Source organism: Oculina patagonica, chromosome 9 (genome assembly GCF_052425735.1).
Source record: "Oculina patagonica isolate OP01 chromosome 9, crgOcupat, whole genome shotgun sequence".
Classification (NCBI taxonomy): Eukaryota; Metazoa; Cnidaria; class Anthozoa; order Scleractinia; family Oculinidae; genus Oculina; species Oculina patagonica.
The window spans coordinates 19,135,467-19,151,492 of record NC_135766.1 but is presented as its reverse complement, the minus strand read 5'-3'; the positions used below and the strand labels follow the sequence as shown (position 1 = coordinate 19,151,492).

Genomic DNA, 16,026 nt, shown 5'->3' with positions numbered 1-16,026 from the left:
TGTCTTTTTAAGCAAATGAAAGATCATCGCAGTAATGGACTCGACCTAAGCAGTTAAGATGAAATGAATGAATTTCATACATTCTATTCAAATATTATGTCTAACGCACAAGTTTTAGGGATTATTTCACCGAAATTTCGCAGATTATTGGTCTAAACTCTTCTGAAATTAGTGGAAGGCAACTAAACCCATAAAAACCAATATTTTTTAACTGATCTTAAGGAAGATATAATCTTAATTTGCTGATAGAAATCAAGCTTAGGCTGCAAATATCGATGTTTTGCAGACGCGCGGAAACAATTTGAAAATGTTTGCCTAACGTTTTCAAATTAAAATCCGTTTGCGTCTTCCGCAGCCAATAATGCCAGTTTCAGTGCTCTAATGTTGCATTTTGTTTTCAAACATGGACTATTATTATTAAATCTGGTAAAAACCGTGATATAGTCCTTTTAAGCATGGGCGACATAAAAGTATTTTTTGACCGTAATACAACAACAAAATGTATCCCAGCAAAATAAAATGCGTCAACTAAATGAGATAACGTTTTTTGGATGGAGTAACAAGCAAACGAACGAAGCAAGTATTTAGAATTGTTAACGGCTCCACGGCAGTCATCGAGACTGCTATATTATTTGAAGCCAAAGAAGCCAATTGAGCTTAAAGTGGAACAGGTTTATTGAAGTATAAAAGGACAAAACCAAGATTGAAAGGCAACAAACTTTGCAGAAGTGCTGATCCAAATTTCATGAAGTACACTGAATAAAACTGTGTGAGTTTGCCATACATTCGTAAATTATTTGCTGCTTTCGCTCTTGTTGTGCGATTATAAGTATTGTTAACTAAACTTTTCGCATCTATCCTTTTGTTTTGCGTCAGTTAAATTTACTATAGCATAGCTATGGTTTTTGTAGGCACCGCTGACCATTTTTTTTTTATAAAGCTCTCCCAACTTTGCTGATTTCAACCACTTTTTGATGGAAAAGTCGCTTCCCGCAGAAAACTTCTTCGCTGAGCGGCACTTTCCGCACTCGTTTCCCATATAAGGTCAAACATACCGTAAGTATACGAGCTGATAACCGGGATTCGGTAAACCAATCAGAATGCTAGAAATGCAATATCCGAGGTTGGGAATTTAATAATTCTATATAAACTCAGTTAGTGTGCCTTCAAGCTGTAATCGACATTAATATATAACCTTCGTGGATGCAAAAATTAATATGAGTTTGGTTAAGAAAAAATAGAAGAATTAAGAATGCGGGCCTCTCTTGGGCCTGCAATTATTCTACTCGCGCTTGTTGGATACGTGCCTCGTTGGCTAATTACCATCTTGTATATCCGACACACGCTCGTTGAATAATTGTTAAAAAAATTCTACCTTAGCCACGTAGGAGTTGTGAAGTAAATTAATTACCTTTATCTCCATTTATGAACTCAATGCAGGCTTTCTTATATTCTTCTTCCTCGATGGTCACAGTCACTTCCACGTTGTCTCCGCCGCCGGCACGTTTTTCCATTTCATCTGTCACAAAGAAGTCACGCAAGCGTGCCCTAAGTGTTCCATCCTGGTACATATTCCACAAAGAAGTCAGCCCTGTTAAATTGTCTGCCTGAGCTGTGAAACACACGCACCCTTGGCTAACGTCAATAAGTTGTGTACCAGCGGGAAGCACACAGTCATTGAAGCATGTGACTAACTGATCATATGTGGACCAGCGCGTTAAGACCTCACGGACAGTTAGTAACGTTATGCCCGCTGCTGCCACTCTGCACACCGTCTTCATGTTCAATACTAAAAAATAATTATCAAATATTATTAATAAATATATTTTTATAATATTAATTTATTATTCACTAGGTTAGGTTTATTTCATGGGTCTGTGCATTAAATCCACATTCCAGAGTAACCAGTCGATAGTCGATGAAAAAGATTATCAATGATCATTGACGTTAATCGATAATAATAAATCAATGCCAATTGATGACAATCAATGCATGAAAGAAAATTTTGCGACTTTAACATGATGGACTAAAATCAATTGTCATTGATTTTTATTGACTGCCATCTCTAATCAGTAGATCAATAATAATAATAATAATAATAATAGTAATAATAATAATAATAATAATAATAATAATAATAATAATTTAATGACTTACATGTATATTGCGCTATTATCACCTAGTTTATAACAAAATTTTCAATCCCGCATAACAAGTATATGAAAAACAAAAAAATTGCAAAAATATAAAAAATCTCTCTAATTCTACCATCTAATATCAGTCAATTTACAAGGACACATTCCAAAATACTACTAACTAGTGTCAAAACGTATACACTATAAATAGTTTATAATAGTTTAACAGGAATAATGGAAGGAGCAAAGAGGGATCAGTGGAAGAAGGAGTGAATTAAATTAGTACTACTCCCGGGAACTCGGAAATGGCTTTGCCATTTTCCAAGTCAGACTGATGCCCTTACAAATAGAGTATTAAAAACACAAAAACACACACGTCCATAATGCTGCCATCCCGGTCAATTTTTACTTACCTCCTATTATCTTTCCACCAACAGCTCTTGCCGATGCAACAATGTCAGCAGCTTGTGCTTAAAAAAAGAAAGGGTTAGTACATATAAAGGCAAAACCGAACAACATGTACAGTATATGCTAATTGAAATTAACTGTCTGGCAAACAAGTGGGCACTTTAGTAACATGGAGGTACGGTATATTGCTCTGCAGGAAAAGATTCAGTGGGTGGGGTGGGGGGGGGGCACCAATAAATATTTTAAAACAAGAAAAATGAAAGCGCAAAGTAAAACACTTAGAAAAGCGGTTACTTAGTGAGTAACACAGAAGTCTGAGGTTGACGTGTCTTTATGCAACCAGAAATTTCCCTTATTCTGTCATATATTGAATTAATCCACATGCTGGACAAATCAAATTCCTGCTAAACACTTATATAATATCTATTTTATATATTGTATTAAATAAACTCTTGAATGGCACTTATCAACATGCATATTGCCATAAGAAATTCATTTCACACTGAAAAGAGTATTCAGAAAATTAAAGAAGCTCAGTAAACACATTTTTGCCTGAAAGAGACAGTAATCAGCCCTAATTAGAAAGTTGTTTGAGTAACATGATTGACGGATGTCCACTTTTGTCTCATGTCATCACTGGTGAAATAATGCTGGGGGGAGTTCACTGGTTGACCGAGTCAACTCCTAGTCCAAATCATGTGACTAAGTCACTGGTCAGAGGTTTTTTTTATATTTACGAAATGTCACAACTTTAATTTAAACAAAAATTATGCAAAGGTTGCATTTTATGTAGGCTATGCTGAGTTGGATTTGGTGCTGACAGAAAATGAACCAAATTTTAAAGTTTATATACTCAATAAGTGTGTTACCCTAACCAACGATTGAAAGCTAACCACAAGCGAACAGAAGTGAACTATTACGTACCACAAGTGAGCAGGAGGGAAACTAAACCCCAAGCCCCCCCCAAACAGAAGTGGAACTAGCTGCAAGCAAACCAGCAAAAATCCAACTCGAAGTCCGAACCACTTCTCTTAAAAAATATTTAATCCTGTTTATGTTGATACTAAGCAAGGGATCATGATATCAAACCAGCAAACTTTCACTATTTGGTGTGATGGATTAGGTTTTCTACTGAAGTCACAGGGATGGCAGAGCCTTGGGGGCTGGGGGGGGGGGAGGGTTGCCCCCCCCTTCACTTTTACCCAAAAAATAAAGAATTAATAAGAGAAGAGTCTCTCAAGCCCCCCCACTTCAAGTCACTAATCAGCCCCCCAAGTGGAAAAATGTTCGGATCATGTGTACTTACGGCACCCCCGATCGAGTGTCGATCGACACTAGCGATCGACACCTCGATCGACATGTCGATCGCCACTCGATCTCCATGTCGACCGATACTAGATCGACACTCGACCAACAACGGGCGATAGTCGGTCGAGTGTCGACCGACTCATGTGTCGGCCGATAGTATCCTCCTAGTCGGTCGACACTCGGCCGATACTCGGTCGATACTCTATCGACGCTCTGCTGACACACGGTCGAGTGTTGATCGATATCCATACATCGTCATAGCGGTCGCCACGCAGTCGAAAAGCTCATACCGTAAAATTCCGGTTATAAGCCCTGCGCTTATACAAGGAGTTTTGGGTGGGCTTATAAGCGGGGGGGGGGGGGGGGGGGGTTATATCCGGGAAGGGCTTATAAACATAACCAGACAAGAAACCCACTAAATGCATTAAATTGGTTTTTTTTGTCTGTAGACAAACCTGACCTAACCTGCGATCAGGCGTTCTTTTTTCGTTTTCGAATCAGTAGTAGGGAGGGAGGGCACGATTTCAGGTTATCTGCAGACACTCTAGCCCGATAAGCGAAGCTTCGAGGGATAATATTCTAGTTTTAAGAACATCAAATTTCCAAGGGGCAACTATCAGACCGATAGTTCCGAGACAGAAACACTCTATTGTCTTTATTGTTCTCCACTAAATTTTTTTCCGCGCGCACATACAAAAACCTAGAAAACAATCGCAAAAACATAGAAACAATCGCGCTCGCGTTGCTCTTTTAAGGGTGAATTTTTTGGGCTCGTAGTCTAATTGTTAAATAGAATAACTGATGAACAACGTTGAAATGAAAATTGCTGCTGTTAAAAAAAAAATACTTTCAACGTACAAGACATAGAGTACCCCCCGCGTAATCAATCGAACCAAACATAACGAAAAACTAATCAAACTCAATCGAAGTCCAGTCGATGTTATTCTGGCGATCACAATTAATCATTTTATTAAAACAATTTGAAACTCAGGCTGATTTTAAAAAAAAAATCTGACGAAAGCAACAGAGACTTTTCGAAAATTTAACTTCTTATAAGTTTTTACAACATCATTTTAACTTTTAGATTTTTTCGATCAGTTTCAAATCGTTTTTAGTAACACGAATTATAGTCGCACATGTAATCGAACTCCAACATCGCCTGGGTACTCTCGTTTATAATGCCAAGACCACACATAACTTTAGAAACCTGTTGAAACCGGTTTCAATGTCCCGCTTAGTCAATCGAACGTATAAATGTTTCGATCAAATGATGTTTGATTAACGTGTGTTTGTAACTATTAAAGGCATTTTTAAATCTTCTTTTCAGCGCTAGTAAATTTTCGTCCAGTAAAAGAAGTTGACTTTTCAGACACGTCCATGCATTCTAAAGTTTATAATTGATCTATTAGTAATAGTCTAACGCCTAATTAGTATAGACCTATTCAATTTTCTGTAATACTTGGTATATCTTAAATCGGAATGCAGTCAGCGTTATTTTCAAAGGGGATTCTGCTCAGCAATATCTTGCAAAAGACGTTGAAAACATCCATCTGGGTGAGGACCGCCATACCATCTCCTCCACATAAATTCATGCAGGTATTCTATCAGAAAGTTCGGGTTTGTATTTCCCTTCATTTTCTTGAACTTTTCCTTCACTGTGGACCAATTGCTTTCAGCGTGTTGTGTATGTACCCCAGTGACCGGGTCAACAAAATGCAGAGAATGATTGACTGTTCGGTGATGTAAACCCAGTCGTCTCTGTATCTGGCGATATGCTGCCCACTGATCAGTGTGGACAATTGAACCGGGTTGTACTTGGCGTTGTATAATCTCTAAAAGAGTGGCCGCATTACGTCGTCTTACGAGCTGCAGGTATGGTCGGGCTGGCACGTACTGCGTGTCGAACAATCCAAGTACCCATTTCTCTCTTCTGGGGCGGCGTCCCCTATGAAACTGCGAAAGAAGTACAACCTCAATGCATGTTAAAAAGAATGAGTGATTATATAAACCACACAAGTGAAAAGTTCCTTTTACGTGTTTTGATTTTGTACGAATTAGATTAATTTTTGGTTCTGCAAGTTTTTCAGTTGTTGTGGTATATTCAGTCTACAACAATAATGAATTGTATTCACCTCAATGTCGTTTAATCATCAACCACTATTCTAAACACCTCCACTTTAGTCCCGGGTTAGTGAATAATTGATAACTATTTTCAGGGTGATTTTGAGTGTAAGTAGATCCACCAAAGAAAATGCGTTAGTTTTTCTCTTAATGTTACTTTATAAGGTTCCCGTTCAGGATATGACAGAAGCATAGATAAAGTTTTCGTTCAATAGACCTTTTCAAGGTTACCGACGCCATTTTGCCGGGGGTGCAAAACTACTGGGGCGAGCGCAAAAGTTACAGTAAATGTATGGAAAAAGTCGGGAGTTTGATGCTCGATAATTTGAGAAAAGATTGACATTCTGCAATTTCTATGAACTAAGTAAGGATACCAGTAGTTTACCGGGGAAGGATAGACGAAATTATTCATGAATTCAACAGGCCAGAGTTAATGAGCTCTGTATATCCAGAACCGGTTTAATGAGATGCGTGTCACGTAGGTATAGGAGCTGGTTTAATGAGATGCGTGTCACGTTGGTTTATGGACAAATTTAATGAGATACGAGTCATTATGTAGGGTATTGTTTTGAGTATTTATTGTTGAATATTACATGAGTTTTTAGGAGAGATGTAGGTGTTGTTATAGAGTTATTGAACCACCCAACCAGCCGGGTAGTGATGCAGTTATATAGAAGGAGAACAAAGACTTGTACGAGAACCAATCAGGGAGTACCGTCAAACAAGTCAAACCAGTTTTGATTCCGGTTGGATTTGATTATTCAAAATGGCGCATGTATCTTGTTTGGTAGCTGGTCAAACCGGTTTTCAGGCTGGATAAAAATTTATTCAAAATGGCGAATTATAATCCTCAAGGTCAAACTGGCAGTTTAAACCGGTTTTATAGTGCTGATTGCTTTAAGTACCGTTTGTGTAACTTTGTGTATGTGTAAACGCAAGGAAAACAAATTCTTAATTAATTTAAAATAAAAATAGCTCGCATGACTTCTAAACATGACGCGCGAGAAAAAGCAATTACGACTTCTTGCAATTAATATTTGTGTTGGACTGGAAGCGCATTGTTTTTATAAAAGTTGAAGATTTCAATAACAAAAAGTTGTCGAAGTGTTTGTACGTTTTACATAATAAAACTGTTTTTGCTCACCCAAATCTTGCATTAAATTTAAACGTGTAGTTGAGTGCATGACAATCCGAGTGACCGCAATGTTGACAAACAGGAATGATTAAAACACGTTCAGGTTGAAAATACGTTACTTTGTCAGCACGTCAGTTGAAAAGAACTTAACTTTAAATTGCAATTTCATTAACATTATTGTAAGCGTCAAATGATTTTTACAGCGAATTATTTGTTAAAAATTAACTTCGAAAACTTTATTAGACAATCAATAAACGATTAACGTTCAGCTCGTAAACTTATAAGGCGAAAGGGGAGTTGAAAGTCATTTGATTTTTCCTTGAGCATCTTTACCTCAACGGTTTCTCTCGGATTGTGCGTGGATGCTTTTGTTTTGTTTGCTTTTGTTTTGTTCTTTTGTTATTCAACTTTGAATTTAAATTTGAATTTGTTTGCCTTCTATTTATTACACAGAAGAGGCAAACGGAGAAAGTTATATTTTAAATAACACTTTTTCGCTTCAGTGTGTGTTATATTTTAGTTGTATTAAACTGTAAAATCTCTTTTGCTGGTTTGTTAATAGTAATCAAATCCGTTAAGTGACATTATTTCGGTTTGAGTAGGTTTATGTATTTATTGCTTTCAGTGCTTCAGAGGTGTCAAAGTGAATTAAAATCAAAGGGAAAAAAACATTTCGCGTTCGCTACTGTTCACGTAACAAATCTTCTGAAATGTTTCTATGTCAAAACAGCGAATTTGCCTCGCATTTCATGGCAAGTTTATTTTTAAGCTAACATAAAATATACTCTACGCTCAAGATTGTAGTTTGTCTACAACAAAAACTAATTAAGTCCATTGTTTCTTTAGAAATGTTATTGAGCACCAGCTTCCATTTAAATGAAAGTAATACTAACAAGCTTGTTAAAATGCTCGTAACATAGGAGCTTCTTACTTAATAACACTCGAAAGAAAAATTACCGTCTCGCGCATCGCAATATTTCATTAATTTGTTTTTTAAGCCCCAGTGCGCATTATTTTTCTTTGAGTAGTATTAATTTCATTTGAGTTGTATAAGCATTCATTTCGAAGGTCGTGTTTACTGTTTCACTGTACCATGAAACGAAAGAACGTACTGTTCTCGCGTTCAAAAACAAAACCAACAAACGAACAGTGTTATCATGTGATTAATCTTAAGAAAATATAAGTCAAATACATTTTATTCACATTCTATGATGAGATTTCTTTTGCTAATAAAAGTTTACACTTTTCTCAACACTGTAACTGTGTACAACAAAAGTTCATTAAGATAATATGTTCCTGAGAAAGGTAATCGAGTGCTTACATTTAAATAATAGTAATGTTCACCAATCTTTTTTTCTCCCGTAAATGTTACCCGCGCGTGAAAAGTTTGGTCAAGTCCAACATGATAAATGATCAAGCACTGAGACAAAAATATTTTTAGAAACTTATATCTTCATTGAAACATATAACAGAAACACATACACATTGCAATGAAACAGTTCGCATGAATGGCAATGTATAAAAAAAAAACATACTTTCGATTTATAAAATGTTATGTTCAAGTGAAAGGCAAATCAATATAAGGAGTCCTGCTCGTCTCCATCCTCACTCTCTCTGATTTTTAACTCTTGCTTTCTCACTTTCTCTTCCAATTCCTTAACGATATCCTTGTATAGGTCAATCGTCTGTTCTTGTCTTTCCATATGCTCACAATTCCGCCAGTACTCTCTCGGCGGATAGAAGTGTGCGTGAATGTGCTTTGGCATGTTATCTTTATTTCGGTCGTAAAACTTCCAAAAACTCACTTCGATTTCATGTATTTCCTGGCGCATTTCTTCCATTAAACGGACTCTTTTTCGTAACTCTTCGATCTCACGATCTTTGCTTTCCCATATTCCTCTATACTCTTTCACCTTCTGCTCCAAGACTTCTGTATACACTTGATCTACTATTTTGTCTTTCAATTCTTTCACTGTTCCTTTCAAGGCTTCGACTTCATTCGCTTGTGCCATACGATTACCTTCCGACTCATGATACGCCTCCGTGGCTTCCTTCAACTTCTTTTTCAAGTCATAACACTCTTCTTCGTAGCCTTCGATTTTATCGGTCATTCTGCTCACTTCATGCCTCAGCCTTTCCTCGCTCCACTTGTCCATCTCGAAAATAAATCAACTCGTCGTGTAGTCCAAACTATCTTGGTTTTATCGTTGTTATATTGGCTGTAAAACCAATGAGAAAGCACTGGTGTCATGGTCAAACCGGTCATGCCGGTTTGCAGAGACCTGCTGTACGAGACGATTGAAAATGGCCTACATAGGCAAGTGAGAGACAAAAAAAAATACATATACGAAAGTACGCGAGATACTCCGAGTAACTAAAAATTACTCATTTTGCTCAAATAATACTCATCTAAATGCTTCGAGTAACCAGAATAAACTCTTTATACTCGGCCACTTTTCTTTCGGGGCGAGGCATAAAGTGTGCGGGTCGATCACAGGTCGATAGTTTTGATGCGCAAGCTACTGAGCCCAAGGATTCAACTACTCGAGATTCCAAGAAATAATAAACCTTTTATTAAATAAAAAAAAACGTACATACACAATAAACAATCAAACACATTTTGGGCACTTTAAAGCCGCAGTAAACGTAACGTTCGTGATAAATGAAAAAAAGGTCATCGTCATAGCTTCAACAACAGCTGTATCTTCATCCTAGCAAATTTTAGTTTTAGCCATGGTTTACATTTTTCACTTTTTGCATTGTGCTGCTGCCTCGAAATTTTACTGCTTAAGTAATCAGTCCACTGATTAGAAACGAAGATTGTTTTGTATCTCACTTATGACTAAATCAATATCTTTGCTAAGCTCTTCGTCGCTTCCTTCTTTTCTTTCATAGACTTCATAGTCGTTTGTTAGTTCAGTGCTCCTCAGTTCTTGATTACAGTAGCTTACACTTTGCATGTTGCTAAAGGCCTCTCGTTTTTGTCCATTGAGACCATTATAAATGGCATAGATAACTCGATCTACGATCTCCTCTACTTGCACTACGTTCCCAGAGTTTTTGAGTTCTAAAGATGAGAGATAGAGGGCAGTCCTGGGTAGTTTAGGTAACTCAGCAAGGGAGCTTTGCCAATTGTCACTGACGTAAATTCCAAGTGTGCTACAAACATTTTGAGCAAGCTTCATAACATGAACTAGGTCAACTTTCTCCACTGCTTGGTCAAAGTAGCGGAACCACGCATCTTCTTGATTTATCATCAAGCAGGAATGAGCCGTCTGGCTTAGATGATTAATAGCACAACCATCGCAACAACCAATCTTTACTTGCTGAATAAGTTCATCACATAAAGCAGCGAAAGTAAGCTGAAAGACACGATCAACTAAGGAAGCTACTTGTTGTCCCGTGAATATGTCAAATTCATCAACTGGATAAAACACTCCATGAGATGTTGGCACCATGATTCCTTCGTTATGCATGCAAACAATTCCGAGGTTGGTCTCTCAAAAGCTAATGTTCAGTAGAATTTGAACAGCACTAACACCTTATATCTTCAAGGATAACAAAAGAGTATAAACAAAGGCACTTCTCTTAACTGGTTTAACCTGACTGCTTTTGGCATTTTCATCAACGAAGTCTTGCTTAATCATGCTTGGGGGCACTATGTTAATTGCAACACTTACATAACAATACAATCAGAAAATACATCCTACCAGTAACTCACAGCAAGCTTACAAAACAGTCATTGCTATTGAGTGACTCGACTACTTAAATAAGCAAACACATTACTTTACTCATTTCGAGGGAAGCAGTCGTGGAGTAAACATCATAGAATCGAACGCATGGGGCATCTTTGTCAATTTTGTCAAAGATCATTTAGTCGACGATACAACAGAGACCGTCACGAGAAGCAAAATTGTCATAAGCGTCTGGACCAAGAACAAGAGGAAATGACTTCGTTTGCTCGAGAAGAAATCGATGAAGATGAACATGGAAACAACCTTAGCCAGGACGATGAAGAACCAGAAGAAGAGTATCATGAAGTTGATGACGATATTGATGGTAAAAGCGAAAACGAAGATGGAGATGAAGAGGAAGAGGAAGATCACAGTGATGAAGACAATGAAAGCACTACTGCAAACGATGAAAATGACGATATTGATCCCTGGGATAAGCTGCGAGAGGAATCCATTATCGATTTAAAATCATCCTTGGTGGAACAAGTGGAACAATACTTAACGCAGGGTTTGTCGAAAGAAGACGCCAAGTTTCAAGCATCCACTCTTCTACTTCCTGCATACAGAAAGAGGCTACGACTCTTGTATCTCCACTATTTAAAGTGGTATCGTGTTCTTAAAACTGATCCAACACACAAAAAGGTTATGACAACACTGCGCAGTTTTATGGAAGACGATGAAATGGACTTCGCGGAGGCAGCAGAAGCAGCAATCAATAAAAGAAAATATTTATTGAACCGACTGTTTCAATACAATGACGTCTGTAAAGAAAATTTAAGTGAAAGTGACGATGAAGAAATTCGTTACCAAGTAAGAAAAAGAAAATATCACGAAATCCATTAATACGAAACCTGACCTACAAAACAAAAACAGTAACATGGACCTAAGCAACGGAGTCAAACAAGGAAACAAAGACTTGCGCCAGCTGCAACTTGTCAAATAGAATAAAACTGCAAAAAGTTTCTTAACAACACTTAAAATTATAGGCACTCTATGAAGTTGACCATTTTCTGTACTACTGGGTCATTTCAATGTATTTTTGATTCTTTAATAGGGACAATAAATTGTTGTGAGAACTTCGTTTGTGTAGTCTCTTCTATGGAATTCAGCATAAGAGTGTCAATTTGAATACTTGTTCAAAGCTCATAGAGAAGACAAGAGTAGGCAGAGCAGAGTAGAGCAGAGCAGAGCAGAGCAGAGCAGAGCAGAGCAGAACATAGCATAGCATAGCATAGCATAGCATAGCATAGCATAGCATAGCATAGCACAGCATAGCACAGCATAGCATAGCATAGCATAGCACAGCACAGCATAGCATAGCATAGCATAGCACAGCACAGCACAGCATAGCATAGCACAGCACAGCACAGCACAGCACAGCACAGCATAGCATAGCATAGCATAGCATAGCATAGCGTAGCGGAGAGGAGCAGAGCGGAGCAGAGAGCAGAGCAGAGCAGAGCGGAGCAGAGCAGCGGAGCATAGCGCAGCATCTGAGAAGAGCAGAGCAGAGCAGAGCAGAACTTAGCAGAGCAGAAAGTCAGAGCAGAGAAGAAGAAATAGGAGAGCAGAGCAAAACAGAGCAGAGCTGTTGAAAGCTGTTGGCGAGATTGCTCTAGATCTCTTAAAAGGAAGCATTCTAGTATCTAATTGATCATTTAAACGTTAAAGCCACATAAGTCAAAGCTCCTTTATCTTACTCGCAAAAACACCAAGTCTCAGAAAGAAGGATTTTTGCCTGCCATCACCACTTTGATTGCCTCTTTCGCTGTGGAATTATCGGGTAAATTTTTCAAATGAAGTACGCGCAGAAGATGTTGATGGTTCCTGAACATTTATTGCAAAGTATGGAAACAGAACATCGATTAACGGCTCCTCCGCAACTCACGACTTTAACACGGCTAGATCAAGACATGAAACAAATCATGGACTCCTCCTTAGCAGAAGATCAAAAAGTAATGTTGTTGGATCATCTTCTTCGAAGGTACCAGGGATTAACAAAACAGATGAAAAGTGAAACAAGCATAAAACCTGCAGTGGTGCTACCCAAAACAGATCCAGTGCCGCCTAAAGAGACAATTACTAATGTAAATAGTCCTGCGTCCACACCTAAAGTTAAGACTACAAGGGAAACACCAAGACAACTACCGCCCACACCCGCGACTACTAAACAATCGAAAATTCCTGTCAGAATGGAAACACCCCTCAACGCATTGCCTGAAGAATCGGCGTACGCGATAATGATGGAAACACCACCAGATTCCAAACGAAAATCTGTGAAACGGCTTAAAAAACCAAAAACGCCTTTAGTGGCAAGGTTACGCAGCAATAGACAATGGGAACCTTACTAAACCAGGAAAACCGGTTTTTATTCGCTGACTCTATATATACACAACGGCTGTACGCTCATTTACATTTTGCTTTACACGATGGTCCCAAATATTGCAAACGATACTTGCTACGAGTGTGATTGTATCGAAAAGATGAAGCATGCTTACTGGAATTCGCTAGCGTATTTGGTGTACGCTGAACTTGAGCAAAAAGAACCCAGTGTTATCCAAGACAATCAAAAACTGATGACATGTATCCAAGACAATCAAAAACTGATGACATGTCTACGCGAGTCAGTGGATAATTGGAAAACAAATGCATACTGGTTCTGGCAGGATCTACTAGACATATTGGATTTCACTGCTCCTGAAAATCAAGACTGGATCGATGACACTTCTCCAGAGGAACAAGAGGATGCGATCATTAAAGCCATCATATATCCGGACGAGTTTGGCAAAACTTGTTGGTACTGGTTAGATCTGATTGTTAATGGAATTGACGAAGTTGACCGGTAAAACCTGTTTAGCTCCATAAAAAACTATATAAAGAATTTGTGTTTCCACTCTCGAGCCATACTTCAAGATGAGTTACTCACAGTGTGGACTTTGCCTTAAAGATCTTGAATTGATCAAGCCTGCCTCAGGTATACCTTACATTCGATGTGTAGACTGGAAGTTGTGTCCTTTCTTTTGCCGTGAAGATGTGCACGCTTATCAACAATGTATCAGAGATCGCGTAATACCAGAATACATTGCATTTGAAGGTGGGCAGTTGCCTTACTGCAGACACATGGATGTTGCGACATTTAGAGTATCAAGGTCACAGAGCAATCCTTTCAGACCCTATTTCACCTGCAGGAGGAGTAAAGAAATGTGTAGATTCTTTCAGTGGGCAGATGAAACACCGATTGACGATGAACGTAAAATACCGTCACCAACGTACTGCCCTGAGGAAAACAAGCCATCAAAAGGAGTGAAAACCAAGTACACGCCTCGACCCAAGCTACAAAGACAATTTGCCGTATCAGAAAAGTTAGCTCATTGTTGACTCATTGAACATTTATTATTGTATTAGCAACATCACTGAACAATTAATATTTATTCATATTTAATCATATTCATGTTTGAGATTGTACACTTTTTCTATACTCAATAAATGTTCAACAATAAATACTCAAAACAATACCCTACATAATGACTCGTATCTCATTAAATTTGTCCATAAACCAACGTGACACGCATCTCATTAAACCAGCTCCTATACCTACGTGACACGCATCTCATTAAACCGGTTCTGGATATACAGAGCTCATTAACTCTGGCCTGTTGAATTCATGAATAATTTCGTCTATCCTTCCCCGGTAAACTACTGATACCTATGAAAAGGTCTATTTTGAGATATGCAATTCGATATCCCTTGATTGCTTAATCTATTCAGGGTGATAGTGAAAGTAGATCCACCAAAGAAAATGCGTTAGTTTTTCTCTTTTCAAATGTTACTTCATGAGGTTCCCGTTCAGGATATGATAGAAACACAGATAAAGTTTTCGTTCAATTTTGAGATATTCAATTTGATATCCCTTGATCGCTTAATCTATCCAGGGTGATTTTTAGTGAAAGTAGATCCACCAGAGAAAATGCTTTAGTTTTTCTCTAAATGTTACTGTTGTTTGTAATGCGAAAAGATGTCTATCGGTTTCCTTGCTTTTGTAATGTCAAATTATGTTTTGTTAGAGCTTGGTCATTTTTACTTCCCTGAGGAGGAAGAAACAAGGTATAAATATGATATTGAACCCAATGTTACATACTTGACCTGTCCAGAATGTATGACTGACTAATAAGACTTATCCAATCTGTCCTTTGTAATCTTACTAGGAAATAAAAGGTTCGGTCCTTCAAAAAAAAAAAAAAAACCTATGCGGGCTGCTTCTAAATGAATCCTCACCAGCTATTCATAAAAAAGATCTTTTAAAATGCTACCTGAAATCGTCAAAGTGATAATCTTTAACGGGTGTCATTCTCTTAAATCGAGAGGGGCCGACTAGCGACGGATTTGGCCAGAAAATTTGGCTTCAAAGGGGAAGGGGCGACCGAAAAAATATGGTCTGTAAGGGGGTCAACCCCTAAGAAAAAATTATGAAGAAACGAAAAATGAAACAAAGAAACGAGAAATTACTGAAAAAAAAAATCATTTGTGAGTGCCTTTCATGATTTGATTGTGAATCTAGAGGTCGGGTTAAAAATGGCAATCATACTTTGTCGTACGATGAGAGCAGGTTCTTTGTACCACCTGTGAGGTCATCGATTTAGACGTCACCAGATATTCTTGATAAGCAGATAAGAGAGCTAGGATAAATCTATCCACACAATTGTCTGTTTCTGGTGCAAAATTGTTCAAGGTCCCATTTCCAGGCCTTAGGAATAGTACTCATTAGTATATACTCAAACAGTGGATAGCGTTTTTAGCGTGCTGATTGGCTACCCAAACTCCGGATATCCTTTCGTATTCACCTCCGAGCAACTCGCACGCGAAAACTGTACTCGTTAACAGAATAAAGTTCAGTGGAACCCCGCTTACGACACCCGCTTAATACGGACATCCCGGTATGACGGACAGTTTCGTTGGTCCCGACGAAAACCTTACACATTCGCGTAGTTCAAAATTACATAACCCACCCCTTTTCGAGGACTCAAAAACTGCACCCCCCTTCTGCTCCCCCCCCTGTACTTTTTGACCAGTCCCTAACATTGCCCCCGCTTTTGACTGAGCATTATTTGAATTTGATTCAGCAAATGTTAACTTTTTCGCAGCTGAATTTTCCTGAGAACCCTTTAGTAACCGGAAGTATGAAGCA

At 38.2% G+C, this 16,026-nt stretch overlaps 1 protein-coding gene across 2 annotated transcripts in view; it reads right to left on the bottom strand.

The window, feature by feature from the left end:
* LOC144666318 (protein argonaute-2-like) overlaps nucleotides 1–16,026 on the bottom strand; it is an 86,598-nt gene that overhangs the window by 62,578 nt on the left and 7,994 nt on the right. For both annotated transcript variants that reach the window (XM_078527716.1, XM_078527717.1), the window contains exons 2-3: nucleotides 2,549–2,605; nucleotides 1,412–1,789 (exon numbers count right to left, since the gene is read on the bottom strand). In XM_078527716.1, coding sequence (XP_078383842.1) covers nucleotides 1,412–1,789; nucleotides 2,549–2,605 — 435 coding nt within the window. The remainder of the gene's footprint in view (nucleotides 1–1,411; nucleotides 1,790–2,548; nucleotides 2,606–16,026) is intronic.